This window comes from Kwoniella mangroviensis (genome assembly GCF_000507465.2).
Source record: "Kwoniella mangroviensis CBS 8507 chromosome 1 map unlocalized Ctg01, whole genome shotgun sequence".
Classification (NCBI taxonomy): Eukaryota; Fungi; Basidiomycota; class Tremellomycetes; order Tremellales; family Cryptococcaceae; genus Kwoniella; species Kwoniella mangrovensis.
The window spans coordinates 10,784,260-10,809,485 of NW_027062533.1; the positions used below are offsets into that span (position 1 = coordinate 10,784,260).

Consider the following 25,226-nt stretch of genomic DNA (forward strand, 5'->3'; position numbering starts at 1 on the left):
TGATTCCCACGAGCTTACCTGCGGATCGGTCAACTCCGAGAGGGGTCAATGATGTGATATGGAATGAGGGATGAAGCATGAGGTGCCCACCGGATCATACAGATCTCAAATGAGATATCGAAAGTTATCATCATACTGCATGTTGTTTCCTCGAAGGCATCGAGAGTTCACACAGAAGAACAAGATGAAACTAAACGAGAAAGACGCTGTTCAGCTTGGGCTAGACCCTCAGCTCCCTAGGCCTACAACATCAACTGTCGCTAAGCAATGGTCGAGGCGGAAAACTACCCAGGTCATCCGACTGTCCGCCTTATTGGGTATCATATTCTATCTCAGTATCTACAATTCCAACTTGTTTGGAGCTCATCATGGACAAAACGATGCTTTCGTCACTCTAGATGATAGTAAACTCAATTCATACTGGCATAGTATCGCTACAAAGGGAATGAAGTTCTCCCTCCCTCGACCTGAAAAACATCCCGATCATGATGATCATCATCACAAACATCCTCATCAGCCTCATGGACATCTCTCACCTAGAGAAGCTGAGAAGATCTTTCTTTCTGTTCCAAGTAACGATAGTGCCGCGGCGTAAGTCGTCTTTTTTCGATTGTTCAACATCATCCGAATTAAGGGTATTGATATTGGTATTGACCGTTGTTGGTGGGAACAGAGCGTCAGAGAGATACACTTCATACGCCCACCCAGCTGGATCAGGATACGATCTCTATTCAGCCCTCGCACTGAAGAACGAATGGGAGAAGGAACTTGGCTTGAGAGTTTCGGGTGCGAATGAATTTGTGTACGAAGCTGGATCGGCAGAGTCGCAAAGCAGGATTAGAAATGGTGCAGATCAGTTGGGTGTTTGGGTTGATACAGTAAGTGCTGGTCTTGGCCTTCAAGTCTTTCATAGCTCAGAATCGCACGAAGATGAAGGGGGCAGGTCCAAAAGAGAGGAGGGGATAGGAGAGGAAAAGGTAGAGGAAGCAGGGGTATATGATGGCCAAGGAGCGGAGATGTGGAATAAAACGAAGAGAGAGCTAGAGGGAGAGCTCAACTGAGAAGATATTGTAGCTTACCTTGTATGATAATCCTAGTACTACCCAGTCCTCAATACCCCCGTCCATGCCTCTGTCACCCTACTCACCGATACACCATTCAAAGCGAAATTGAGAGAAGATATAGTCGATGGTGATCCTGACTCGCAATTACGAGATGAAGTTCCAGTCTTCCACGGTCTGTCTGCTAGTGGAGACGTAAAGGCGAAATATGTCTATGCTGGGTATGGAAGAAAGAAAGACTTCGATCTTCTACAAGAGAAAGGTCAGTATCAGTTGTTCAACCATCCAAAGAGGTAGCTACCAAGCTGATACTGTATAATAATCTAAGGTGTCGATTTCAATGGGAAGATAGTCTTGACCAAGTATGGCGGTTCTTTCAGAGGTCTCAAGGTCAAAGGTGAGCACTGCCATCACACGTCATCCTCGATATCGCTGATAGTGAAGTTAATTGTCACAGCCGCTCAAGAAGCTGGTGCAGCTGGAGTGATCGTCTTCACTGATCCGGGAGACGATGGTGAAATTACCGAAGCAAATGGATATGAAGCCTATCCTGAAGGACCTGCTCGACAAGTAAGCTTATCTTAGCCCTCAGATTCTGCAAAATAAGCTGACCTCCTTCGTTGATGTGATAGCCAAGTAGCGTTCAAAGGGGTAGTGTCCAATTCGTGAGTCGGCCTTTCTCACGTCTTTCGACTTCAACAAGCTGATATGCCCTGCTTCGGAACAGTTATCGAAATACCCTGGAGATCCAAGTACCCCGGGCGAACCAGCTTATAAGAACGCTACAAGAGTCGAAAGTGGAAGTCAACCTTCTATACCATCGTGAGTTTATCCCCTGATTCTCCGCCTACACATCATGGTATAAAGCTTATACAAGGTTCATAGATTACCTTTGTCCTACGAAGATGTTATACCCCTCTTGAAAGCTTTGGAAGGAAAAGGTATTCATGCCTCTGAATTAGGGTCTGACTTCACTGGTGGATTGGAATACCATGGTGTTGATTACTATATCGGTCCGAGCGATGTTGACTTACATCTGGTTAATGAGATGAACGATAGAGTATTACCTATTTGGAGTGAGTCAACCTCTTCCCGTCTCACTAGATCTCATATTGTATACTATGTACTGATATGCGGTTACGGTATCAGATACTATGGCTGTGATTCCAGGTCATATCACCGATGAAGTTATCATCCTAGGTAATCACAGAGATGGTTAGTCAGCTTCACCAGCGTGTTCGGATCTGAAGTATCGCAAGCTGACATTCCTGTTTGGTAGCTTGGGTGTTAGGTGCATCTGACCCAAATTCCGGAACAGCCTCTCAGTACGAGGTAGTCCGAGGATTAGGAGCACTCCTGAAGAGAGGCTGGAAACCACTTCGAACGATCATCTTAACCAGCTGGGACGCGGAGGAGTACGGCTTGGTAGGATCGGTAGAATGGGCTGAAGATTTCGGCGATTGGCTGGTCGATAATGGTAATTCAATTTGAGTGATCGTAGTTTCAGATTGACTGACATTCTGTGTGGTTATCTGTAGCGGTCGCCTACCTCAATATTGACGGATCAGCTTCTGGAACCAACTTCCACGCTTCTGCTTCGCCCGTGTGTTCACCTTGACCGAAAAGTTCAAAGTGAAGAAGGGTCGAACTGACAAAATGTATGAGTTTAGTCGATAGCTTTAGCGCTCAAGGCTGCCGCTGAGGAGATCAATTCCAGCTCTGACCCCGAGAGAGCCGTTTATGATACTCGATATGACGGCGGTAATTGGGAAGAAATCAGTGCTGTCAATTCAGGCGAAGGGCAATTTGAGACCTTGACTGTTGCCGGTGGTTCTGGAATTGGTGCTTTGGGGTGAGCGCATTCTTTCAGGTGTAACATAACGAATCCAGATCCTGATTTCGTTGATTATAGATCCGGATCGGATTATACTCCTTTCTTACAGAGATACGGTGTAAGCTTACCGCAAGATCAGTGTCAGAAGTACTAGCTGACAAATGCTGAACCATTGTAGATCGCTTCAAGTGATTTGGGATATAAAGGTCAGCTTCCTTCATCCGCGACATGTTCCCAGGGTTTGGCTGATCACCTTGAATTACAGGTGGTCCTAGGGATCCTGTTTACCATTACCACTCGATATACGATTCTCATACCTGGCAAGCTAAGTAAGTCCCTCCTCTTCAGCCGTAATATCTCCTAGGATTTCAGGAGCAACGGGCTCTCCGCTAACGTCTGCTCGTCCTGTTGCAGATACGGCGACGTCGGGTTCCACAGACACACTGATGCCGCTAAAGTGATCGGCCTTTTGAGTGAGCTGGCACTTCCTTGTGGATCGAGCTCAAACATCAGCTGACAAGCCTTTGCAGCATTAAGATTGGCTGATACCTTGATTCTACCATTGAATACAACTCAATACGCCCGTGACCTGCAATACTACCTAGAAAAGTCAGTCCAGTTCTCCATAAGCTTCCATGTCAAACGCGACGAGAAGCTAACTTGATATTTTAGGGTCCAAGACATAGCCAATTCCTCCTCGTTGCTACTCGATGGGTCGATCAATTTCGATGCACTTGAATTATCGATCGAATCGGTCGGAAAGGCTTCTACCAAATTAGACAAGGAGAAGAAGGAATTGGTCGAAAAGCTCAGGAAGCTATTACCCAAACCTAAATTCGAACTCAACGGACCGTCCTTTGTGTCTAGAATATTTGGTAAAGGATGTAATCATCACCAAGATGTGGATGCTGAGGATATCAAACTTCCCATTCCCCACTTACCCATCCCCAAAATACCCTCACCCCACAAGTTGAAAGAGATCAAAGAGGTTTTGAAAGAAATAAGAGTGGTTAATAAGAAACTACAACATTTCGAATATGGGTTTATCTCTGAAAAGGGATTGAAGGTGAGTCTGATATGAGGCTTTTTCGCGTCATCATGATTGTTTGACTTTTGACGAAATGTAAATACGGCTCGATGCTTTGCTAATCAAGTATGAATGCGAAATCAGGACCGAGAGTGGTACAAACACAAGATCACCGCCCCAGGTCTATGGCTTGGATACGGCGCGACCACCTTCCCATCCATCACTGAGGCGATTACCATTGATCATTCATCTAGTCTTGCACAGAAGGAAGTGGACGATGTTGCTCAGTTGTTGAACAGTGTGGCTCAGAAATTGAATGCCTAATTTGGTTTCTTGGTGCTAGAATGTAAGGATGGAAGATAGAAGGCAGAAACGGAAGAATGGAAATGCTTGCATCTCGGAAGGAGCGGAATGGATAGAGCGAAATTCGTCTTATACACGTATAGATTATGTATTCTGAAAATGAATCGTACTTCATGCTGGGTGATGCACCCCAGATGAAGTACAGCGTCTGCACAAGTAAGTGGTGGACACACGATGTGGAGGTCAAGTGGGAAGTGAGATGATGAGATGATGCTCTCACACGATTGAGGTTAGCGCAACTACTCGTACTTCGTGACCGGCTAAGTCGCAACCAGTAGCAACAGATAAAAACAGTCCATTCCATTCAGCACATCATCACCGTCGTTCATCGTTCGAATATCATCTCAGATTCATATAGCAGCTTACAAGCTCATCACGGCCGGGACTTTCATTTTAGGAATCGCCAGAGAACCTCTTATACTACACGTCTAGGCCGATTGATCACGTACCCGCTCAAGATGAACGGAGGTTCCTCTTCTTCTTCTTCATCCTCATCCCTTGACATGTACTCTTTGGTAAGTCCTCACTTCCATTCCAAGCTCCATTTCCTCAACGTCCTAGACTAGCAGCACCGTCCATGACCTCTCTCCCACTTCTATCGCTTATCGATACCCTGCTAACCTTCCTGTCCTTCATTGGTAGCACGACGTCATCCTGAATTACATCGAAACATCCGCCTACTCCTCTACCGCCCGGATCTTATCCCAGAGGAAACTCAAATACGGGGATGGAGAGTGTGATGGCAAGAAAGAAGAACAAAATGGTGATGGGAATATAGACAATGATGGGGAGGATAGTATGGACATCGATCGCGATGACGATGACGAATTGGAAGTTGGATTGGGAGTATCGGATAAGAAAGCTGGCATATCCCCTGTGAAGAGGAAAGGGGTGGAGTTTGATGAGAGTGATTTAGAAGGGATTGAGAAGAGGCGAGGTGAGTGGTTCACTCCTACTTGTAGTTCCATGCTACCTGTAGAGCAACTCATCTAGCTTAGATCGACTTAGTGCTGATTTCCATATCCTATCCTAACGTAGCCATCCTGGATCACATACTCAACGGGTCAATTTCGAAGTCGGTCGACCTCCTCAACTCTCATTTCCCATCCGTCCTCAACGAGTCCCTTTCTCCAATCACCAACGGAAGTGGAAGTGGTAATTCATTTCATTCCAGTCGATATACCAGTCTGAACCCAGGTCCGGGTCCTTCAAATCACTCTATTCCGGTACTACCTCGATCGACCGATCCGGCACATATCAAATTGAATCTACAAATTCAAGAATTCATCGAACATTTTCGTCCCCTTAATCCATCCTCTCTTGGTGGTTCCTCACCTTCGTCATCCGCCGGTTCACTGACCGGTTCCACGAGCAGTATAAATCTGACGAATGCTCTGAGTGCCGCGCAAGGTTTACATACCGAGGCTAAACGTCTTTCACCGGAGATACGTGCGATATTCCTCAAGGAGATAAACGATGCGGGAGCACTATTCGCTTATTCCAATCCCGAGAACAGCATCTTGAGTGGATTTTTAGATCAGAAGAGGAGGATAAGACTCAGTGAGATGGTAAATGCAGCTATACTTAGTGAGTTTGTGTTCATTACTTCCTAACGATAGTCAGCTGATCCTCCCGTATACTCTCTTGATCCGCAGAATCGCAAAATAAACCTACTCAATCTGCTCTGGAAAATTACGCAAGACGGACAACGTTACTATACAAGTTGATGAATGATCATGGCATCGATCCCAGACCCATATCGATGACTGATGAATTGGGCTTGGGTAGTCACGGTACGGATCAGAAAGGTAGAGAACATTTGGAAGAGGTGCGTCATACTGAGTTGACCCGCCATCTACTCCCCTGTTGATGCCTAACCCACCTGTGTCACAATGCTGACCTCTTTTCTCTTGCGCTATCTATATAGTACTTCAAACAGTCGAATGGGAAACCTTTCAACCTACATGGATTTGTGAATTCGACGTGGTAGCTTTTTTCATGTATCTTTGCACCTCATGACGCTGTATTTCCTTCTATTATTACCACTCATGTTGTTTGAATGTATGTAAACCACATTTCAGCATACGCGCAACCTTTCACCTTGTTTGCTTTTACATACAGAGCATCAATCATTTCTATGTCTGCATAGTTCCTTATGATCTTATTTGGTACCTTTCAATACCCTAATTGTATAAACGTGTAAATTTCGTAAATGCATTATTGTCTTATACACATACGAGAGCTGACCTGCGAAACATATAATCATCGTTTCATATGATATTTGTAGCCTGAGCTTTTATGAAGCTGAAACTTCCTGAATCCGTATCATCCCCTTTCCCTACCCCACACCCTCTGAGATAATATGTATTCCCGAAACCTATACCCAGAAATGGTCGGAGGGGATGCATAATAGTATAAGGTTTCAAGTACCCGCTGAGCATTTCAGAAGGTTGATTACCGAAAGAGATGCTTTCAGCGGTAACGGGTGAGAGGTGTCCTTGGGTCGTACGATGTAAAGCGAAGTCTGCTGAGGGGGCATCGTGCGAGGTAGACTGAGGGTGTAAATTGGAGATGGTTGATAAGAGCCCCGAATGAGCTTGGAAAGAGGCGTAGGAGATACCATGAGGGTGGGATAAGATTGATCCGATGGGTGAGGACAGTGTACGGAGATCGTAGGTATTGATCATCCCGTTGGCACTGAATATGCATGGACTATGATCAGTACACATTGCGTATATTAGAACAGTCACAAAAGGGAAAAATTGAAGAAGAATTATCTTGCTGATAGCCTGAGAATGTTCTCAAGATAATGTACATCGAGATCGACTCACCAAGCAGAAGAGATATTTTTACTTTCACCCAGTACCACCCCAATCTTATTGATCGCCGTTCTTCTCACAGCCTCTTTCGTCATCCTTCCATGATCCATATCCGAGGATGAACCACCTCTCCATGATATCAGAGCTGTTTTCCTTGACTGTCTGAGATCAAATAGTCTGATTTGACCATCTGCTTGACCTGCGAAAATCAGATTACCAGATACAGGTTCGGTAATTAGGGTGGTTACAGGAGTAGTGGATTCGGTGTTCAATGCCTGTGGATGAAGTAAGGTCATTAGTAATTTGAGGATCATCATCGTCACTAGTAGCAAAAGCAGTGCCACAAACTCACCCGAACACATCGCTCAGCTGGACAATCCCAGACGTTGATTCTGTCGCTACTACCGCCTACACATAGTAGTCCATTGGACCTATACCACGTAGTGATCAATCGCCTTTGATACTCCACATCAGCCCGGATCTTAGGTATAGACAAATCGAGTGCGCGGAAATTCGCAATAGGTCTGATCCTCGATGGATCTAGTGGTCCCGCTAGGATATGAATATCTCCGTTGGCTACAGCGCACAAGATTCGTTGTTGAACTTACTCATTAGCTCAACTCATATGAACGATCCGGGCATGGCAGGGAGAATGGAAGACTTTCAATCCCCATGAAGTGTGAGAGAGGAAGATACTACTCACTTATCTCAGCTAAGATGACAGTCTGCTCGTGCAGTTCGTTCACGAACCTAGCGGATGAAATCGCTTCGGTCGAAGGTAAGTCAAGATGGACGTGGCCTGTTTTACGTGAAGTTGACCAGTCCCATAATCTACAATAAGTATAGTCAGCGTTGTTGACCCTACTTTATAAGAGAAAGGGATATGATATGCTCACAGAAGATCATGACTTCTATTACAGGACATGACAGTACTATGGAACGAATGGAAAGTCATGTTTGTCCATGGATCAGGTGCAGAGATATTTTTGATGGCCCATTTCCAAGGTAGACCGACTAAGATACAGTATGTTTTGTTCAAAATATCAATCAATATACTGCATCACACACGATAAAGTGCGATCCTTTTGCGTTCTGCTCGACTTACCCTGTTGTTCAGCTACGACCATACTATCTTCCAAAACTCGGTGTCTCAACGTCCATGTTCTTTCCCTCGAATCGCCACTTTGAGAGGTCATCACCTTATCAGGAATCAAATCGGGTCTCCTTCCGGCCTTTTGAACAGCCAGAGCAAGAGCTCAGATATTAGCTTCAATCCCATGAAAAAGACAGATGAATGAGTGCATAGCACTTTTTCCAGGATGGGAACCATGCTATCGTGAGACTCACCGCTAAGTAAGATTGTAAGACTGCTTTAGTCCTTTCGAATAGCTCGTTGTTGAGCTTCTTACGCTTATTTCTCCCATTCTTCAGCTTGTCTTCATCGTGATCTTCCACTTTACTTTCCTTGTCACTTTCAATTTTATACCAATTCGCGATCAAATGATCTTTTGATTCTATGACTATCTTCAGCAATTCTTCTGTCCATTTCATACCATCATCCGCTCTATCACCGTTCAAGGTCAACGACGAAATGGTTTTCCAATGTTTCTGTTGCTCATCCTCATGTTTGCGTAGTTTGTTCAATATAGAATCCAAGGGGATATTTACAATCTCGTTGACATGATTATCGGGATCATTCTTATATCGCTTTGCGGCCTGAAATACCTTTTGTAAGGTCTTCATGACTTCCAATTGATCAATTGTTATCCCGAGACCCCTTCCTGTATTAACAATAGTCTCTTCAACCTCTTTCCTCATGTGAAGCATAAACTCCACGGCAGATTGCAAGATCGAAATCCAGACCGCCAATTCGGCGAATCCATCCGCTACCTCCAATATCCTGATGTACATTCTGGCCAATTCCCTTCTTACTAATGGTGATCCCTCATCTTCCGAGTGATTCAATAGGACTTGTACAATCTCTAAAGAAGGTTTCATCTGTATTCGTAATTTCTCTTTCTCCATTGTCGCTTCCGAGTTGGGTATCCATCTTGATAAAGCATATATGGCCGTTGCTCTAGTTTCGACCGTATTCGATCCGATCATCTCGATCAAATCCATCTTCAACCCATCGATTAAAACTTTATCATGTCCTAAATCACTTTGTCTCTCTTCAGGTTGATCCAAACTACCTAACACTTCAGCGATCAAAAGTGCTCCCCACTGTTTCATCAATTCCCTATCGCTCTTCAACATGATCCCAGACATACTTAAAGTCTTGATGACAAATCTCGGTGCTTTCCTTCCACTGACAAAGTTCGCTATCGTACTCAATACAGCGGCGGTTTGGATGATTAGACTTATCCTTTCATCTTCTTCCAACATATTTTCCTCGATCCCTTCCCCATTCACATTGACATCTTTAACTAGATTTTCTTCTAATGCACCCAGAAAGAACTTTACCGACGGTACATCTGTGAGTTTCTCTGACGTGAGACCTTCTTTAGCCAAAGCCAATACGGCTAAATCGTGTCGTACAAGTGAAGACCATATCGATATCAGTTGATTCTTAATTTGAGGATCTTCCAAAGCTAACAATTTAGCAGCCACATTCAAAGCTCCACCTTGGACTGCATGCGCTAAACCCCTTATATCCAATATTCTCAAACATGAATCGAGAGCTTGACAAGCTTGAAGACGGAATTGCTTGGTCATGGCAGCAGCGCAAATGATAGGTAACCTACTTAATGAAGGTATCATACCAATCCCATTCGTGCTCTTTGTCACAGCCGATCCGGAACCGTAAGCTCCAGACGACCCAGAGGATTCGGATGATAAGGTACTAGCAGTTGTGATTGATTCCAATTGATCTTGCATGAAAGAAACTAATTTCAAATCCTTCTCCCACGAGTTGTCGATTATACCCTCATCGAAATACTTGGGTAATTGTTCAAACAGGTTATCCAATATCAAATCCCAAGTAGTCCATAGAGTATGTCCAGTCGAGCTGGGTATAGTAGGTGTACTTTCCGGATTGACCCCATATGAACTAAAGACTCTCTGAGAAAGTATAAATCCAGAAGAGAGGTTATTGACTAAATCACCTGATTTACCAAATAATTTCTGATAATCATTTCCATTCAATGTCTGCCATGCAATGGTATGTATAATTGACAAAAGTTCGTGCGATAATCGATCTTTCAAATTCGATGACATATTTTCCCAGAGAAGTATCATATATTCTGAATTTCTAGGTATATAACTTGAACTTGAACTTGATCCGTCTCCTTTAGTCAATGGAAAAGTCTGTAAATTATGATATAACAAAGCGATTCGTAGTGGATTAGTCAAGCATGCTGTAAATAGATCATCTGGCATTCCATTGATTCTAGGAACAGTCTGATTAGGTCCACAAGATGCGAAATGGATTTGACGTCTTGAGTAGACTGGTGGATGGATTTCGGCAATTTGAGGGTTTTGAGCAGCAGCGGCTTTGAACTGGATATCGATTTCTTCAGCTTCGGTCAAAGCAGCTTTGATGAATCGTCCAGAGAATGATACATCCCATACGTAACAGGTTGAAGAGCCTGCCCAAGCTAGTACATCAAATAGCATGATGGGGATGTATCTGTTCACGTTCACGATCAGTCAAATGGGGAAATCGATAGCAAAATAGTTGTAAAGAAGAATCTAGGACCCACTCGGTAGGTCCTCCACCGTTCTGCAAACACTCGTCGAACCCTCTATCATAACACCATAGTTCGCCTTGTTCGGTCGGTGGTTCCTGTATTCCATGACCATTGTAGATGACTGAGACGTAGTTGTTTTGACCTGCTTGTTGACGAGCTCGTTGTAAATGATGCTGAATGACCAATTTGGAAGGGTCGGGGGCCTAACAGTGGAGAAGTCGTGATCGAGGCATTGAAGAAGCAGGATACATGTAGGAATGAAGGAATCAAGACGAGAACTTACGATCCTGCAATCCAATGTAGAATGTTTAGATAGACCTCTGATCTGCTGTGAATATTCTATCTTGATAGGTCAGCGAAGCAGTAGAAACATCACTTTTGAAGGGAGGCATAAACGCACGTTTCATAATTTTCATCATACTTCCCATTGGATCTTTGACCGAAGGCGTCGTCCAGGCATATTGACCTACATCTCTCAAACCCATCTCATGGGATAGATGTAAACATGTGATAAGTACAGCTTGGCTACAATGTCCAGCTTTTGGAATTTCACAAAAACCGACAGTATTAGCTCTCGGTCACTGGCCTTGATGCAATTTGAGTGAAACCCTCAACGAAAAAATAACCAAAAATCGAGGCTTGAAGTAAAGTGAGCTCACCTCCCCCACTTCCTCTATCACCAACCTCGACCAGCTCGTTATCCTCCCTCAATTGATGTCTCACCCCCGCCCAAGCCAAGGGCGGTCTATCGGGTCCGATCGTCCCGGACAACCCCCTCGTACTGGCCCATGAAGAAGTATTGGTAGTTATCCATTCAGAGGATACAAGTGATTTATCGCTTTTCATCGATTGGTTCACACCTTGTGCTTGGCCATGCGCGGTAAAGGATACGTTTCGTTGGTGCTGATGATTTGCCATCTTGTTGGAAAGATCGACGATTCATATATGTACATATATCTATATGTATACCTGACAGGAAGATAGGATCACCGAAATACAAATAAATTGTGCCAATCAGTATGATATGGCGGATGAATGATAACATCAGTCGCATTAGAGATGATGTTGTCAAAGAAGGCGTAATCGCGAAAATCAACCTTCCTTTGTTTGAATGTATTACTGTAGGAACAAAGGATGGGAAATATACATCTCTGGTCGATTTCAATATCCCCTTCCATTACGTAGTAGAACAGCATGTCAGTGTGAAATAGAGCTGTTTTAGGTTACACGTTAGTACAGTGCAAAATGTACCTAAATACATGCTACATGAGTTACATGAGTATCTTCCAGTAGGCAAGGATCAAGCAATACCTCCATCCAGCCAATCATTTCACGCACAATGCACAAAGCACAAAACACAAGGAGTCGATTATATCTGATTAATCATCCTCATCCTCCTCTTCTTCACCATTAGCTTCCAAAGTGGCTTTAATGGCATTTTCAAGTTTAGGCTGCAATTCCCTTGCGGTCGTAAATGCAATGGTAGCTTCTGATCTTCTGTCCTTGCGCAAGTAACATTTACCAAGTAAGAAGAAGATGTTGGCTTCGTCCGGTGCTTGGCTGGATAATGGTTCAAGAAGGGTTATCGCTTCCTGTTCATCATAGGAAAATCAATCATAGTTAGCAATCAGCCAGATTGAGGTAAAGTGCTAAAAGACCATCTGGCTACTCGGTGTTGAAACTCACGTCAAATCGCTGCAAGGCCACCAAAGCTCTAATCCTCTTGAACTGAACCATCGGACTGGTAGGTGCGTAATGTACGGCTCTCTCGTAGAAGTGGATAGCTTGGACAACATCATCAGATTGTTCAAGCACCTGTATGATAAATCAGCCGTCAGTCTTGTATTTAGATCCACTGGAAGAAAAGAAAAGGTGTTCACTCACCATGCCGACACAACATAATAATACGGCGTTTGTAGGATTGATATCGACAGCTCGCCTGAAGTGATGTTCCGCATATTTGATTTTCCCCGTTTTCATGTATACAAGACCCATACCGTACCTAAATAATGGTGCATCAGGTCAGCTGTCATGACCTCTCTGACTTTTCTTGACCATCTGCATTGCTCGGACCACATCTTGTCACGACAAGCCATTGTCATTTGCTAGATCGACCTTCTCTTACACTTTCGTGTACTCATACATTCCTTTTCCTTGATGTTGACGAAACAATCACTCACCAAGCATTATAGAACCTGCCCTCGCTTCGAATAGCATTCCTGAAATACCCCAGAGCTCGATCGTACTCTTCCATCTCAATCGCCTCATACCCACACAGCGTCCAGGCGTAAGAGTTGGAAGGGTCCACCTGCGTCGCGCGTCTGAAACAATTCATAGCTTCTTCGTGATCTTTCTGTAGGGAAAAACAATTTCCGGTCGAAATCCAAGATTGAGGTGACTCTTTATTTATCGATATTAACCTCTGAGATAGATGGGACAGGGAAGGTGGATCCGATATGTGCCAAAGCAAGGTGGAATAATGGTCCATTGATTGTATACGGTATGGTTCAGATTCAAGCAATTTGGTGAAAACTCGCCGTGCCTGCATAATCCAAATTGATCAGTATTGGGGCAGTCGCACAAGATAAAATGCCTATATAGTATCTTCGGAGGTGACGTTTTCACCTACCTGAACATAATCGGCCATCTCGTAAAAGCATCTCGCAACTATATCCAAGCTCCACGGGCTATTTTTGATATGATTAGGTAAACCGTCCAACTCAACTATAGCTTCCTGACACTGATACAAGCTCAAGTACCTATAGGCTTTAGCACATTTCCTTATGATATCTCGCAAGAATTCGTCTGCCGTTGATTGAAGCTGAATATCGAGAGATGACGAATTTGGTGGAGAGGAAATGTCGTTGGTTTGACTTGATGTAGTCGATGTGATCGATCTTGATCTCGTTGTTCGAGATCTAGTAGTCACCTTGGACGTCGGAGGTGCTTTAGAACCAGTCCCATTGGAGTTACCAGTACTTTTCAATCTTGAGCTTCTTCTTACTGGCCCATCATTATCCATTATACCATTCCCATTCAATTCGACCGATTTCAAATTTCCATTTGGTCTCAACTCCCTTGCTAAAGGCAGGTTCATCGCGTTCAGACCGCCTGAAGGTTCAGGGGTTCTTTTCGCGGCATCTTTCCCTCTTGCGCGTTTCATCGCGGGAGGTTTGGGCGGTTCAGCTTGATTGTTAGGAGTGGCTGTGTTCGAACGTAAAGAGGCTGGTAACAAGTTGGAAGTGGACGGTATGAAATTGGAAAGCAAATTCGGAAGAGGTCTTTTGGGGGCAGCTGGATGAGAAGGTTGATCGGGTAGTTGGAAGGTCGTATCGCCTATGACGGATGGCGTGCTTCGCCCTGATATCAGCATCGAGAATAGCCTTGTGCCGATAGATGAATATGACTCACTCCCAGTTGGAGGGATTGCCCATCATTCCCAACCTTGAACCACCCACACCATTACCGACATCAGGCGTGAAGAATCCACCACTCCCAACGCCACCATTGGTGGGTATCGTGGCTTTGCGGGCAGGTAGGAAACCAGGCATCTCGGAAGCTGAGCTTCTGGGCATCGGATTGGGCGACATAGTTGGCGGACGAGAGGTTCGGGTAGATGACGCTCTCGAGGGAGCAGGAGGTTCCGGGAAAATAGCTTCTATATGTGGTGGTGAACCTGGGTCACAATGGCACATAAGCACGATGGTCGTACATAATGGTTGGAGATCGCTCACCAATATCACATAAGCCTGTGAAAGCTTCCCATAACCATGGATCTTCCTGTAAAGCTTTCTGGTAATTCTCTATAGCTACTTCTGGAGCTTTGCCTTTATGCGATAATGAAGCGAGTAACAGATGGGCAGACGCCGATGTCGATGCGGGAGAAGGCGTCGGTATATCTAATCAAAAGATTAGCTATAAAATCTCCCGCGGTAATGGAATCTAGATATCAGCCAAGTTGACTCACTGGTTGGGATACATCTCTTCAAAGCTCTATTCAAGACAGCTTGACCTTCACTGAATCTTCCCAGTTTTTGACAGCATTTCGCAACTATCGTCGCACAGTCATAACATGGTATCTGCTTTCTCTTCGACGGGTCGAAAGTCGGTATAGGGGATTCGTCGGGATTATCCACACCAGCCGAATCTCTTACCAGATGCAAGGCTGAGTACGGTTCATCGGATTGAAGGAAACATAATGCCAGAGTATGCAGAGACTCATGATCGCTCTCTGTGGGAGGGAGGAGGGCATACCATATCCTGGAGTAGAATAGAGAAGTTGAGGCAGGCGAAGTAAAGGATAGTTGTTGTAGTCGCTTGAAGAGATGAGGTTGTGAAGGTGTTGAGGAAGAGAGGGTGGTCATGATGGGGGGAGTAGGAGGGGATCGTTGGGAAGTATGATCGGTGAGGTGATTCAGAGAGATTCTCTTCTTTATCGTTGGTCCTTGGTTCTGTATCCGTGTGTGGTCGTCAACATCTGCTATGGCAATGAGTAAGTTTGATTAAGTGATCTGTCCTGTCATTACCCAAGTCGTTCAACATTCTCTCTTGTCAACTTGGCTCACAAACCAAACACAGGGCGTGACGGTTACGTAAATATCTCTCAAACAGGATGACGTGGGAATGTTTTTTATGAGAGCTGAGAGCTGACCACCACGTGTGAGGTGATAATGTGTCCTTTAAGCTTGATCTGCGCGTTGTTGGCGTTCCTTCCTCACCACGTATGAGCATTAGAGCATTGGTGCATGAGATATTTGAATACACAAAACATATATTCATACCTTGTAAATTCATTTATTTACGACTTTCTACCACAGCGTCCGTCCATAATGAACGTGAGTCTACTTGCCTTGATTATGGAAGGATGTACAGATCTGACATCGGCCGCATAGTTTCAGAACGGTCCCTCCTATCCCGCCGTAAACCCATATCCAGCATCTGGTGCTGCCCCTCCCCCTGGTCCTGGCCAATCTCCAGCTCAAGGAGGAGCAAACAACGGACCAGTCGGTGGACCCGGATCAGGATTCCCTCCTCGATCAGGCTTAGCGGGTATGCAACCCAACTCTTACTCTTCTGCTCCTATCCCAAATTTAACTCCAGGAAGCGGAATACGAGGTGGTCTACCAGAAGAGAAGAATGTCGCTCAGTTGGTGAAAGAAAATACGAATGTGTACGCTAGGAAGTTTCAAGCGTTGTTAGATAGGTCTACACCTCATGTTATGGAACGTTGGTTGGTCACTTTAGGGTTGTTCTTGCTTTTCGTACTGAATGTGATATTGAGACAGGGAGTGAGTGCTTCTCCAAACTTGACTATTTTGTCTTGAGTAGAGTATCCCTTGGAGTATCAGTACCATCGGTTCATCTTACCGACACGACAGTCCTCTGTACCTCGTTCATGAACGTTGTCAACTTGATATCATCTACTTGGATAACAACTGGCTGACATACCATTTAATCTTCACAGTGGTACATAGTCTGCTATGCTTTAGCAATCTATCTGCTCAACCTATTCCTCGCATTCTTACAACCTCGTTTCGACCCTTCCATAGCTGAAGATCTAGCTGCTGATGACGTAGAAGAAGGTGCACCTGGCTTACCCGGTGCCCACGAGAACAAACCTACCACTCCTGGTGGATTGAAAGGGTTGATGAGTGGATTCAGCAATGGAGGAGATGACGAGGAATTCAGACCTTTTATCAGGAGATTATCTGGTAGGTCAATGTTTACATTCACGTCGACATCTGCTAATAACTTCGTCTGTTTGTCTGTGCGACTACTTAGAATTCAAATTCTGGTATTCAGCTACCAAAGCTACCGGACTCGCTTTACTCAGTACCATCACCCGAGCCACTGACGTCCCGGTCTATTGGCCAATCTTGGTCATCTACTTTTTGACTTTGTTCGGCTTAACAATGAGAAGACAGATTCAGTGAGTACGACAACCTCTTCCTGTGTGGCTGAACGAACAGCTAATGATAGATTGTGACGTATGATAGACACATGATCAAGTATAAATACGTGCCATTCGATCTCGGTAAGAAGACTCGATACGGTAAGAAATAGGTCAGCATCAGGATATACACACGAGGAAGGATTGATAAATCTGGTGTTGAGAGATGCAATAAGTGAGAATAGAGTGCAATGTCTGGTCTGGTGATCCTAGAACTTGGACTGGTTTGATAGGACAAATGAATTCAAAAAGAGAGAAAAAGATGGTGGATCTTGGATTTTTCATGGAGTTGCACCATTTCGATGAATAGATTTTCTTTACAACTACATGACATATCTTTTTTATGGTCTATTCCTTATATGTATAGAAGGGAAAGATATGAAAATGGATTTCAATATGATTTTGCCGTTCAAATGATCCTTCAATAAGATCATGAGAACACTCAAAGAGTCCTTCTATCTGCCATAACTCTAACTATACAACCTACACCAGCGACTTCGGTGAGCTATGAATCATCAAATGAAGACAGATCAGCATACATGTACTTGAATCGGGGAAGAGTGAACGTTAACATACCTGAGCATGCCAATTTAATAATACCGAACCTGATACGTCCGAACCTTGACCTATAGCTGCCATTCCCTATTTGCACAAGAACCAAAATGAGATAGGTAGTTAGCACTTGGTGTGATATGTCACTAACAAGCTCGTGAGAGACGAATCTGTGTGAATTTCAGACCCACTTTGTAGATGTAAGCCATAAGGTGATCTTGTTGCTCCTGACCTAGACTCTTGAGGATAGTCGGGATCTCAGATGCTCGAGTGGAATTGAGTATGAGAAGTAAAGAATTTTTCGTGAGGTCCTGTTGTATCATCAATATAGTCACTTCAACAAATGATGTGCGACTAAGACTGATTTGCAGATGTATCTGAAAGGATAAGTATACTTGAACTCACTTTAGCTTCGTCCACACCATCTCCATAAGGAGGTTCAGACAAGATCGTATTTAATGCCCCAGGTATATCTCCCCTACACGCCATTCACATCAGCGACTGACATTATTACAAATCATCTCAGATTAAGGAAGGTACCCACCTAGAAACCAAATTCCTAACTTCGCCTGCTTTCCTCTGAGCATCACTCAACACCCCATCTGGACCTCTTGGATCCGGGTCGTAAAGGTCCGAAGGAAGTAAGACGTCTTCATCGAGCGCGTCGATGTTGATCTTTCGAAAAGCGTATTCTGACATCGTAAGGGGAGTGGATCGGGTCGTCGAGAGGAAGTATATGACTGAGGTACGCTCGAGTAGATATAGAGTAGATACGTTGAATGCATTGATTGCTGTTGTTGTCACTCATCACCTGTCACTGCTCAGGCTCATGACGCACAACCAGGACGAGGGGATACTTAAATGGGTAACATCGATAAGATACATCGACAACTGCAACTGCAAACAGTGGAGGTGGTCTATCTATCAACAGTTTGTCCTCAACTTCTTCTCTCCTTCGCCGTCTTCCATCAAGGACCTGCCCACCGAGTGCGACCACCAAGCAGGCAAACCGTAAAGAGGGATCGCAGGATGGCAAAGAAGAGTAGCAACCCAGCTGATGCTTTCCGTGAGTTTGTATGTCCTTCAATGTGATATCACCAGTGGAAACTGACAACCTTCTTGATGTTTCGTAGGAAAAGCACAGAGAGCGAAAGAGTTGAAGAAGGTATGTGTGTACCCGAGTATATCTGGGACTCGTACAAGACATCGGTGGTATACTGATATCTCTTCAACTGAACATTAGAACAAAGAAGAAAGGAAGAAAGTTCGAGAAGCGCAGACTGTCAAAAAAGACACGAGGGAGCTAGAGGCTGGCATCAGGTATCTCAAAACCCAAAGTGAGTTTGCGAGCTTGAGCTGATTAGCTAGCTCATGACGAGTCGAATTTTGGTTTGACATTGGATTGGTGTTGACTCCGGGCAATTTGCATTGTTGTCCATAGCCGATGCATCCTCTAAGACTCGTCTATCCGAGCTCGAATCTGAACTCTCATACATCAAGAAGACCAAAGAAGCCTATGTGGCTGAACATCCCGAAGCTAGAGATCGAGTCTTCGGAGTACGTAAACCGAAAGAGAATGAAGGTGGTCTGACAACAAGGGAAGAATCTCAAAAACATCTGTATGACGAGAATGGCAGATTGAGAGATCCTAAGAAATCCGTTTATTATGATCCGGTTTATAATCCTTTTGGGGTACCTCCTCCTGGTATGCCATATAAAGAGAGGAGTGAGTGGACTACTGCTCCAATGTCGGCTGAAAAAATGATTGGTTCATATCAAGCTGATACATGATATTAATTCTTCAGCTCCTGATGAGGTAGAGGAAGAAGAAGGATCTGAAGATGATGATGACGACGATGACGATGAAGATATCGTAATGCCCGAGGGACCACCACCTCAAGGCGCCGAAGACAAACAAGAAGAAGAAGAAGAAGATTCAGACGACTCGGATGATTCAGATGATATACCTTTACCTGAAGGTCCGCCGCCTCCAAAACCTACCGCTGTACCTGCACCACCACCTATGCGAATGGGATTCGGTTCGAGTATACCGCCTTTCCCACCACCAAATACAGGATTCAGACCACCCCTACCTCGTCCGGTAGCTGTCCCACTACATGCTCACTCACAATCTCAACCGTACGGGCAAGCTGGACCAAGTACATTTCGACCGAGACATGTACAGCATAATCGACCTCCGCCCATGGTCCAGGACCCACTGAGTGATGCTCCCACACAGACGTATCAGGGACATAGGATTGCCCAACATGCTTTACCTGCTCGACCGCCTTCTTCCAGTGCTGCGGACGCCTCCGCCCCTACGATATCTGGTCTAGCTAGTGCGAATTCAATTGAAGTGACTAAGCCAGTTGGAGCAGGTGAAATATCTGCTGCCCCAGTATTGAGAGATCTCAGAAAAGAAGCGACAGTGTTCGTTCCTCGTGGAGTGAAGAAACGCAAGACAGGTCCCGGAGGAGGTATAATCAATGCTGCTCCTGGTGCTGGAGAGATAGATGAAGAAGGTGATGAGAGGAAGAGAACGGTACAGAGCAGTGGTAGTGGGGGGTTGATGGGTAAACTGAAGGGTGTACTGGGTGATCAGCCGAAAGTGGATGGTACCAGTGGAACGGGGGGTGGAGAGGATGACGAGTATAAGAGATTCTTGGAAGGATTGGGTGATCTGTCATAGGTATAGTACTTGCATTGTGACACAATATGTATGTAATATACCATCACATGTCATGTACACCACCGTGGATCAGGACTGGGAGGACGAAAGAAGACCTCGGAATCTTATTTGGAACTTTGTCAAGGCATCTATCTGTAATATGTAGATGACTCTCATCTCGTGCTGTCACTCGCGAGGGTCGCTCTCTTAGCTTGATCAACATTTGCGAAACTCAAGGTCAATCATGATAGCTTACATGCATGTAATATCATAGGGTATCCTGCTCGCAGGCATCTTTTAAGCGAGGCATGTCTGGTCATTGTCCTCGGCTGTCTGATTGCACTGTACAAGGCGAGTCGACACCAGAGTGGAGGTGGTCTACTCGTGACTTGTACCGAATTTGTCGTTGGATCAAAGTCAATCAACTTCGTTTTTGCCTCTGATATCTATTCGATCATTCTCTCTTCTTCTCATCAACCTATAAGCACCGGACATAAGATCACATCATAATGACCTCTTTTGGTGAGTCTCACCGCAGAATGCACCTGCGCTCTCGGGGAGATCAGTCCGGCCGAGACATGAAGGAAAAGGTTGACGATTGATTGTGATGTTTTGCCTTTACCTGAGTAGTGTTCGTCACTGGGAACGCCAACAAGCTGAAGGAAGTACAAGCTATATTGGCTTCTGGAGCTAGTGGAGTGAGCGTCACTTCGCAAGCTGTCGATGGTAGGTCACTCCCGTTGGGCTGGGAACTCTTTTCATCCATATGGGAGAGCTGACGAGGATCGTCTGAACCACTATAGTACCGGAGATTCAAGGTACTACCCAGGAAGTAGCTATCGCAAAAGTCAAGGCAGCAGCTGAAAAGGTACATCTCCAATCTCAATCATCCAAGTCAAAGTAGCTAATAGTGTTGTCGTATATAGCTGGGTACAGCTTGTGTAACTGAAGATACAGCATTATGTTTCGATGCCCTAAACGGTTTACCAGGTCCATATATCAAAGACTTCTTGGGTAATTTGGGACATGAAGGTGAGTGACAGAGTTGAAAATGCATCAACATGATCATCAAATCTTTATCTATGTTACAACAAATAAACAGACCAGACATGATTCGAGCATTCCACACTACTACGTCCCTATATTTGTTCTGATACTAACGTACTTCTGATATAGGACTTAACAACCTCCTTAAAGGCTTCAACACCACTCGAGCCCACGCATTATGTACATTCGCCTATTCACCTGGACCAGGTCAAGAACCGATCTTGTTCGAGGGAAGGACAGAAGGTAATATCGTTCCTGCGAGGGGTCCAACGCATTTCGGCTGGGACCCGATATTCCAACCTATTGAATTGGGTGGTCAGAAGACTTACGCCGAGATGGACGGTGAGGAGAAGAATAAAATTTCGCATAGGTACAGAGCATTGGAGAAGTTGAGGGTGTATCTTCAGGATAAAGCGAAAGAGGGGAATTAGGTATCTTGTTGCTTTGAGCTCGGAGAAGTAGATGAAATCTGGTCTTTCTGATGAAGTTGAGTTGGTAATTTATCTTCGTAATTTGAAGTTGGTGTGGAAGGGTCAGACGGTGAATTGGAAGGTTCAGAGTTGGAATTGGAGATATCATAGAACGAGTCGGGTATTTTGATAGAATGGCATTTTAGGATATGTAAGAATAGAGGGAAGGAGACGGTTGGATAGGTGAATTGTTTGCGTAGAATGTTGAGCTAGGAGGACGATTAGATACAATAAATGTATATATAGATAAGTTCATGAATGATTGTGTTTAACTCACAGCTTGTTCATCCCCACAGAGTACCTCCAACCTTTTCCAACATTCGCTCTCCTTCTTTTCTTTTTCTAGCCATTTTCTCCAGAGCGTTAATCGTTGTCTATCCAGACCCATCTTCCCCATCACGACCAATATCCCCTGAACGTTCCCATCCACCTTTTCACTATTCAAGACATCCTTGAGTTTATCACCCTTCTTCTCTATTTTTTCTCTTCCTTGCATATCGACCAATTTGGTTTCAGTGACGCCAACAGCTCTAAGTCTAATCCATTCTCTTCTCCTTACCCACCCACCCCAACCCAACGGTCCAGAATGGCTAGACCACCCTTTCGGTCTGAACCATGCATTATACCTCCATCCCAACTCGTCTGTGCCCGTGCGCATGTTGATCATCCACGGTGTGAGGTATTGCCAATCTGGTAAAGGCGGTTGATAGCTCTCGAGTGTGTAAGACGTTTTATTTGATCGTGTGAGTTTGCCCGGCTGACGTCCGTCTGAATGCTGAGAGGTATAGGAAGGTGAACCAGAGGTTCCTGGGTCGAGCTGTCGGTTTGACCGCTTCTTGCCCATGCTCATTTTCATGCTCAGGCTTGAAGCTGAGGGGATATGGTTGGACGGTCGGGTGAATGCTGAGGGGTCGGCGGGGAGTAAACTTCGGGAAGAGAAATAACCTTTTCCTAGGATGTATATTCTACTCCAAAATAAAGTATGATCAGCTACCCGCCCTTTCGTCATGATGGTAATAGCTGAGTTAGATGTGTTCAACTCACCCCCGTTGGTTCTCGAATAGCACTATATAGCAAATTCAGTCACAACACAACTTAGCTTATTCATGGTCATCTCTGAAGCAGAATCACTCACCATCCCATACATATTCCTTTTCAAACTCGACTTTACATTCTTCCTCAACATTTACATTCTCTTTCTGGCCCTTGTTTATCTGTATTGGATCACCTTTCGATTTCTCATATGTCTCATTCTCACTCGTATCAACTTGAAAAACTTGCTCCTCCTCTTCTACTTCTTCATCATCTTCTGCTATAGCTTGATCATTGTCCGCTTTAGCCTTTCCTTTGAGGTTGTTCTGCGATTTATAAGAGCTCAGTATCGTTCGGAGGGAAAGACGCCTCTTGCTTCGTGCCGAGAGGGAAGATTGGATCGCGTCGATGTCTACTTGGGGAGGTCGGACGGTGGTGGGCGGATTTTGCTGTACAGGCGATGTAGATGTTTCTGATGTAGACATTAGGGGTTACTGCCCTCTGCTCGGTCTGCTGCCTAGGGTGTTTATTGGGAATGTAAGATGAAAGTAGATGGAAAGGAGATTGAGAAAAGTACTCGGGTAAGTGAGTTGAAGGGGTAATGACGTAAGAGCGATCACTTGACTGCACTCGACTAACAACAACAAAAGACTCGAGGTTATCGTTGCTTGATCTTCCCATTATCTTTCAACATCACATCCAACAGACGATAGCGATAACGATGATAGAGGTCGGTACCCAGAATCTCAAGACGACAAGTTTGAATCCCACATACGAGGTCACCCCGGGAGAAGGAGTAGGGATATTCCAACTCGGTATGTTACAGCTCTCACTCGTCTCGTCCCTTTATTGGTGATTTGCCATCAGCCCATCGAGCGTACGGCATCATTGGAGGTCAGGCGTACTGTATGCATATACTGATGATGGTCATGATTGGCATGTAGGCGACAATCTATGGCATGTCCTGGAACTTATACGTACGCACAGGACGCAATATCCTAAAGTTGAAGTATCATGGGATGAAGATGTGAGTGTGGTGTATAATCTTCGTCCAATAGTAATTCAATCTATCCTTCATTTCGTACTCATACTCATGGCTGTCGTGCTGCTAAAAGACTACATACTGACAGTGTGTGATCAACATACAATAGAATCCACACAAATCAGCCATTACTATCCATCTTCCCTATCTCACTCTCTATTTCCCGCCATCACCAATATATCAACTCCTATCACTCATAAATATCACCCTTCCCCTCCCTTCTTCTTCATCTTCTTTGAACAGCAACCTAGAACTATCATACGAGACTCAAATACTCAGTTCTGCACATATGCCCTTGACTCGAGCTCGGGTAGGTAGATTAATGGGACCTACGTTCATCTCCAAAGCGGGCGATAAATTGGATTTCCCAGGTATATCATTTATACTTCATTCGGATAATTTGGGAGACGCGGGATTTGGTCCAAGGGAAGATGTCGTGCAGAAGATTGTAGTGAGACCAAGAGAAGATGAAGAGCTGGAACCGAAATTGATCAGTTGTGTCATACAGGTAAGCTTGATCAACTTCCCCCGTCCAAAGGCATTGATATTATTTCTTTGAACAGAAGAAGCTTATGATTACGATCTGATTATAACGGTAGCCAAATAAGGGTATAACCCTAGCTTTGGACGAGGACCACATCATCCCCATTACTATCGGCGAGACCACCTCTCAAGATTTGTTATTGGACTTGGGCGCACCGTTGAGGAAATTCTGGAAAGAGGATGATAGGTTGTCGAAAATATGGGGAGGTGGTGATGATCATCAAGATGGTAAAGGAGCATGTGAGTTCAGCTGAATCTAGTTATGTCTTCGGTCAGGTCACCCAAGCTGATTGGTGATAATGATTCTTTGGTTGGAAATAGGTTTCTGGAACTACTTTCAATACGGATTAGATTTCCTGATATCTAAAGATGGAGTCGTAATGAAGATTCTATGTCATTCGAATATTGTGAGTCCAATTATACTTAAACTGACACAACCCGATCCCCCTTCCCTTTCTCTCTCTCTCTCTCTCTCTCGTGTTTTGACTCAATACTAAAATAATGATATGACATACATAGCCTGGAACTCCCCTCTTCCAGCGGTACGCCCGATGTCCATGGATCCTTCCCACCCCTTCAGGTCAGCTCGACCTTACCTCCAAGGTATCAGCCTTCAGATCACATTTGTCCAAGAGCGATAAATCGGAAGAGTACGTGGAACAAATCAGGTTGAGCGTACCTACCCCTCCTCCTGCGGGGAACGGAGGCGGAGGCGGTGGGAAAAAGAAGAAAAGAAATGGCTCGCCTAATAGTGCTGCCATGTCGGAGAACGAATCTTCCAAAAATTCTAGCACCACTAAGGAGGAAGAAAGAGAGGAAGAGGGAGATGCAATGATACTTGATAGATTGGTAGAAGGTGGTTTGGATGGAATATCGAATTTGGGACAAAGTAGTGAGTCTACATGACTCTATTCTGTGTTTGATGACAATTCATGGTCAAAATGTACAAGTGATTGAAATTGCTGACGATATACATCGTGATTCTGAATTTTACGTAGAGCTGATTGGGTTCGACGGGTTGATCGTTGAACAAGATAAGAAGAGCGGTGGGATATGTTCGGTAATGATTTATAGAGATGATACGAAGACTCAAACTGATTAAGTTGTACTCGAACACTGAAGGTTCAGA

At 44.6% G+C, this 25,226-nt stretch overlaps 10 protein-coding genes across 10 annotated transcripts; 6 read left to right on the plus strand and 4 right to left on the minus strand.

Annotated features, from left to right (window-relative positions):
* Positions 1-184: 184 nt before the first annotated feature.
* Positions 185-4,246, plus strand: I203_104094 (uncharacterized protein; the record flags this gene model as incomplete). Its single annotated transcript, XM_019149661.1, has 19 exons — positions 185-591; positions 674-878; positions 1,098-1,323; positions 1,390-1,458; positions 1,519-1,631; positions 1,694-1,726; positions 1,789-1,883; positions 1,947-2,137; positions 2,211-2,276; positions 2,341-2,538; positions 2,600-2,664; positions 2,732-2,913; positions 2,974-3,013; positions 3,074-3,101; positions 3,161-3,224; positions 3,310-3,368; positions 3,426-3,504; positions 3,568-3,961; positions 4,067-4,246. The coding sequence occupies 19 exons, from the start codon at positions 185-187 to the stop codon at positions 4,244-4,246; spliced, it is 2,694 nt and encodes an 897-aa protein (XP_019001204.1).
* Positions 4,247-4,743: 497 nt separating this feature from the next.
* I203_104095 (uncharacterized protein) lies at positions 4,744-6,275 on the plus strand (the record flags this gene model as incomplete). The annotated part of the gene is made up of 5 exons (XM_019149662.1): positions 4,744-4,800; positions 4,928-5,222; positions 5,324-5,872; positions 5,941-6,113; positions 6,213-6,275. The coding sequence occupies 5 exons, from the start codon at positions 4,744-4,746 to the stop codon at positions 6,273-6,275; spliced, it is 1,137 nt and encodes a 378-aa protein (XP_019001205.1).
* Positions 6,276-6,555: 280 nt separating this feature from the next.
* I203_104096 (uncharacterized protein) lies at positions 6,556-11,711 on the minus strand (the record flags this gene model as incomplete). Its single annotated transcript, XM_065517464.1, has 11 exons — positions 6,556-6,982; positions 7,117-7,379; positions 7,457-7,680; positions 7,808-7,935; positions 8,001-8,118; positions 8,210-8,336; positions 8,452-10,732; positions 10,806-10,996; positions 11,077-11,132; positions 11,194-11,331; positions 11,453-11,711. 11 exons carry the CDS (start codon positions 11,709-11,711, stop codon positions 6,556-6,558), a joined length of 4,212 nt encoding a protein of 1,403 aa, XP_065374282.1.
* A 461-nt stretch (positions 11,712-12,172) lies between these two features.
* Positions 12,173-15,157, minus strand: I203_104097 (uncharacterized protein; the record flags this gene model as incomplete). The annotated part of the gene is made up of 8 exons (XM_019149664.1): positions 12,173-12,385; positions 12,480-12,608; positions 12,678-12,795; positions 12,974-13,335; positions 13,423-14,146; positions 14,205-14,469; positions 14,528-14,692; positions 14,761-15,157. 8 exons carry the CDS (start codon positions 15,155-15,157, stop codon positions 12,173-12,175), a joined length of 2,373 nt encoding a protein of 790 aa, XP_019001207.1.
* Positions 15,158-15,622: 465 nt separating this feature from the next.
* On the plus strand, positions 15,623-16,856 carry I203_104098 (uncharacterized protein; the record flags this gene model as incomplete). Its single annotated transcript, XM_019149665.1, has 5 exons — positions 15,623-15,628; positions 15,686-16,081; positions 16,258-16,504; positions 16,575-16,722; positions 16,790-16,856. The coding sequence occupies 5 exons, from the start codon at positions 15,623-15,625 to the stop codon at positions 16,854-16,856; spliced, it is 864 nt and encodes a 287-aa protein (XP_019001208.1).
* A 329-nt stretch (positions 16,857-17,185) lies between these two features.
* I203_104099 (uncharacterized protein) lies at positions 17,186-17,994 on the minus strand (the record flags this gene model as incomplete). The annotated part of the gene is made up of 5 exons (XM_019149666.1): positions 17,186-17,248; positions 17,320-17,385; positions 17,487-17,606; positions 17,701-17,773; positions 17,840-17,994. 5 exons carry the CDS (start codon positions 17,992-17,994, stop codon positions 17,186-17,188), a joined length of 477 nt encoding a protein of 158 aa, XP_019001209.1.
* A 330-nt stretch (positions 17,995-18,324) lies between these two features.
* Positions 18,325-19,984, plus strand: I203_104100 (uncharacterized protein; the record flags this gene model as incomplete). The annotated part of the gene is made up of 5 exons (XM_019149667.1): positions 18,325-18,361; positions 18,429-18,460; positions 18,539-18,632; positions 18,737-19,021; positions 19,101-19,984. The coding sequence occupies 5 exons, from the start codon at positions 18,325-18,327 to the stop codon at positions 19,982-19,984; spliced, it is 1,332 nt and encodes a 443-aa protein (XP_019001210.1).
* A 488-nt stretch (positions 19,985-20,472) lies between these two features.
* On the plus strand, positions 20,473-21,441 carry I203_104101 (inosine triphosphate pyrophosphatase; the record flags this gene model as incomplete). Its single annotated transcript, XM_019149668.1, has 5 exons — positions 20,473-20,485; positions 20,594-20,689; positions 20,767-20,831; positions 20,890-20,995; positions 21,140-21,441. 5 exons carry the CDS (start codon positions 20,473-20,475, stop codon positions 21,439-21,441), a joined length of 582 nt encoding a protein of 193 aa, XP_019001211.1.
* A 307-nt stretch (positions 21,442-21,748) lies between these two features.
* I203_104102 (uncharacterized protein) lies at positions 21,749-22,997 on the minus strand (the record flags this gene model as incomplete). Its single annotated transcript, XM_019149669.1, has 3 exons — positions 21,749-22,445; positions 22,525-22,546; positions 22,616-22,997. 3 exons carry the CDS (start codon positions 22,995-22,997, stop codon positions 21,749-21,751), a joined length of 1,101 nt encoding a protein of 366 aa, XP_019001212.1.
* Positions 22,998-23,233: 236 nt separating this feature from the next.
* Positions 23,234-25,199, plus strand: I203_104103 (uncharacterized protein; the record flags this gene model as incomplete). The annotated part of the gene is made up of 7 exons (XM_065517465.1): positions 23,234-23,327; positions 23,457-23,539; positions 23,664-24,062; positions 24,154-24,337; positions 24,419-24,504; positions 24,617-24,989; positions 25,096-25,199. 7 exons carry the CDS (start codon positions 23,234-23,236, stop codon positions 25,197-25,199), a joined length of 1,323 nt encoding a protein of 440 aa, XP_065374283.1.
* Positions 25,200-25,226: the final 27 nt, after the last annotated feature.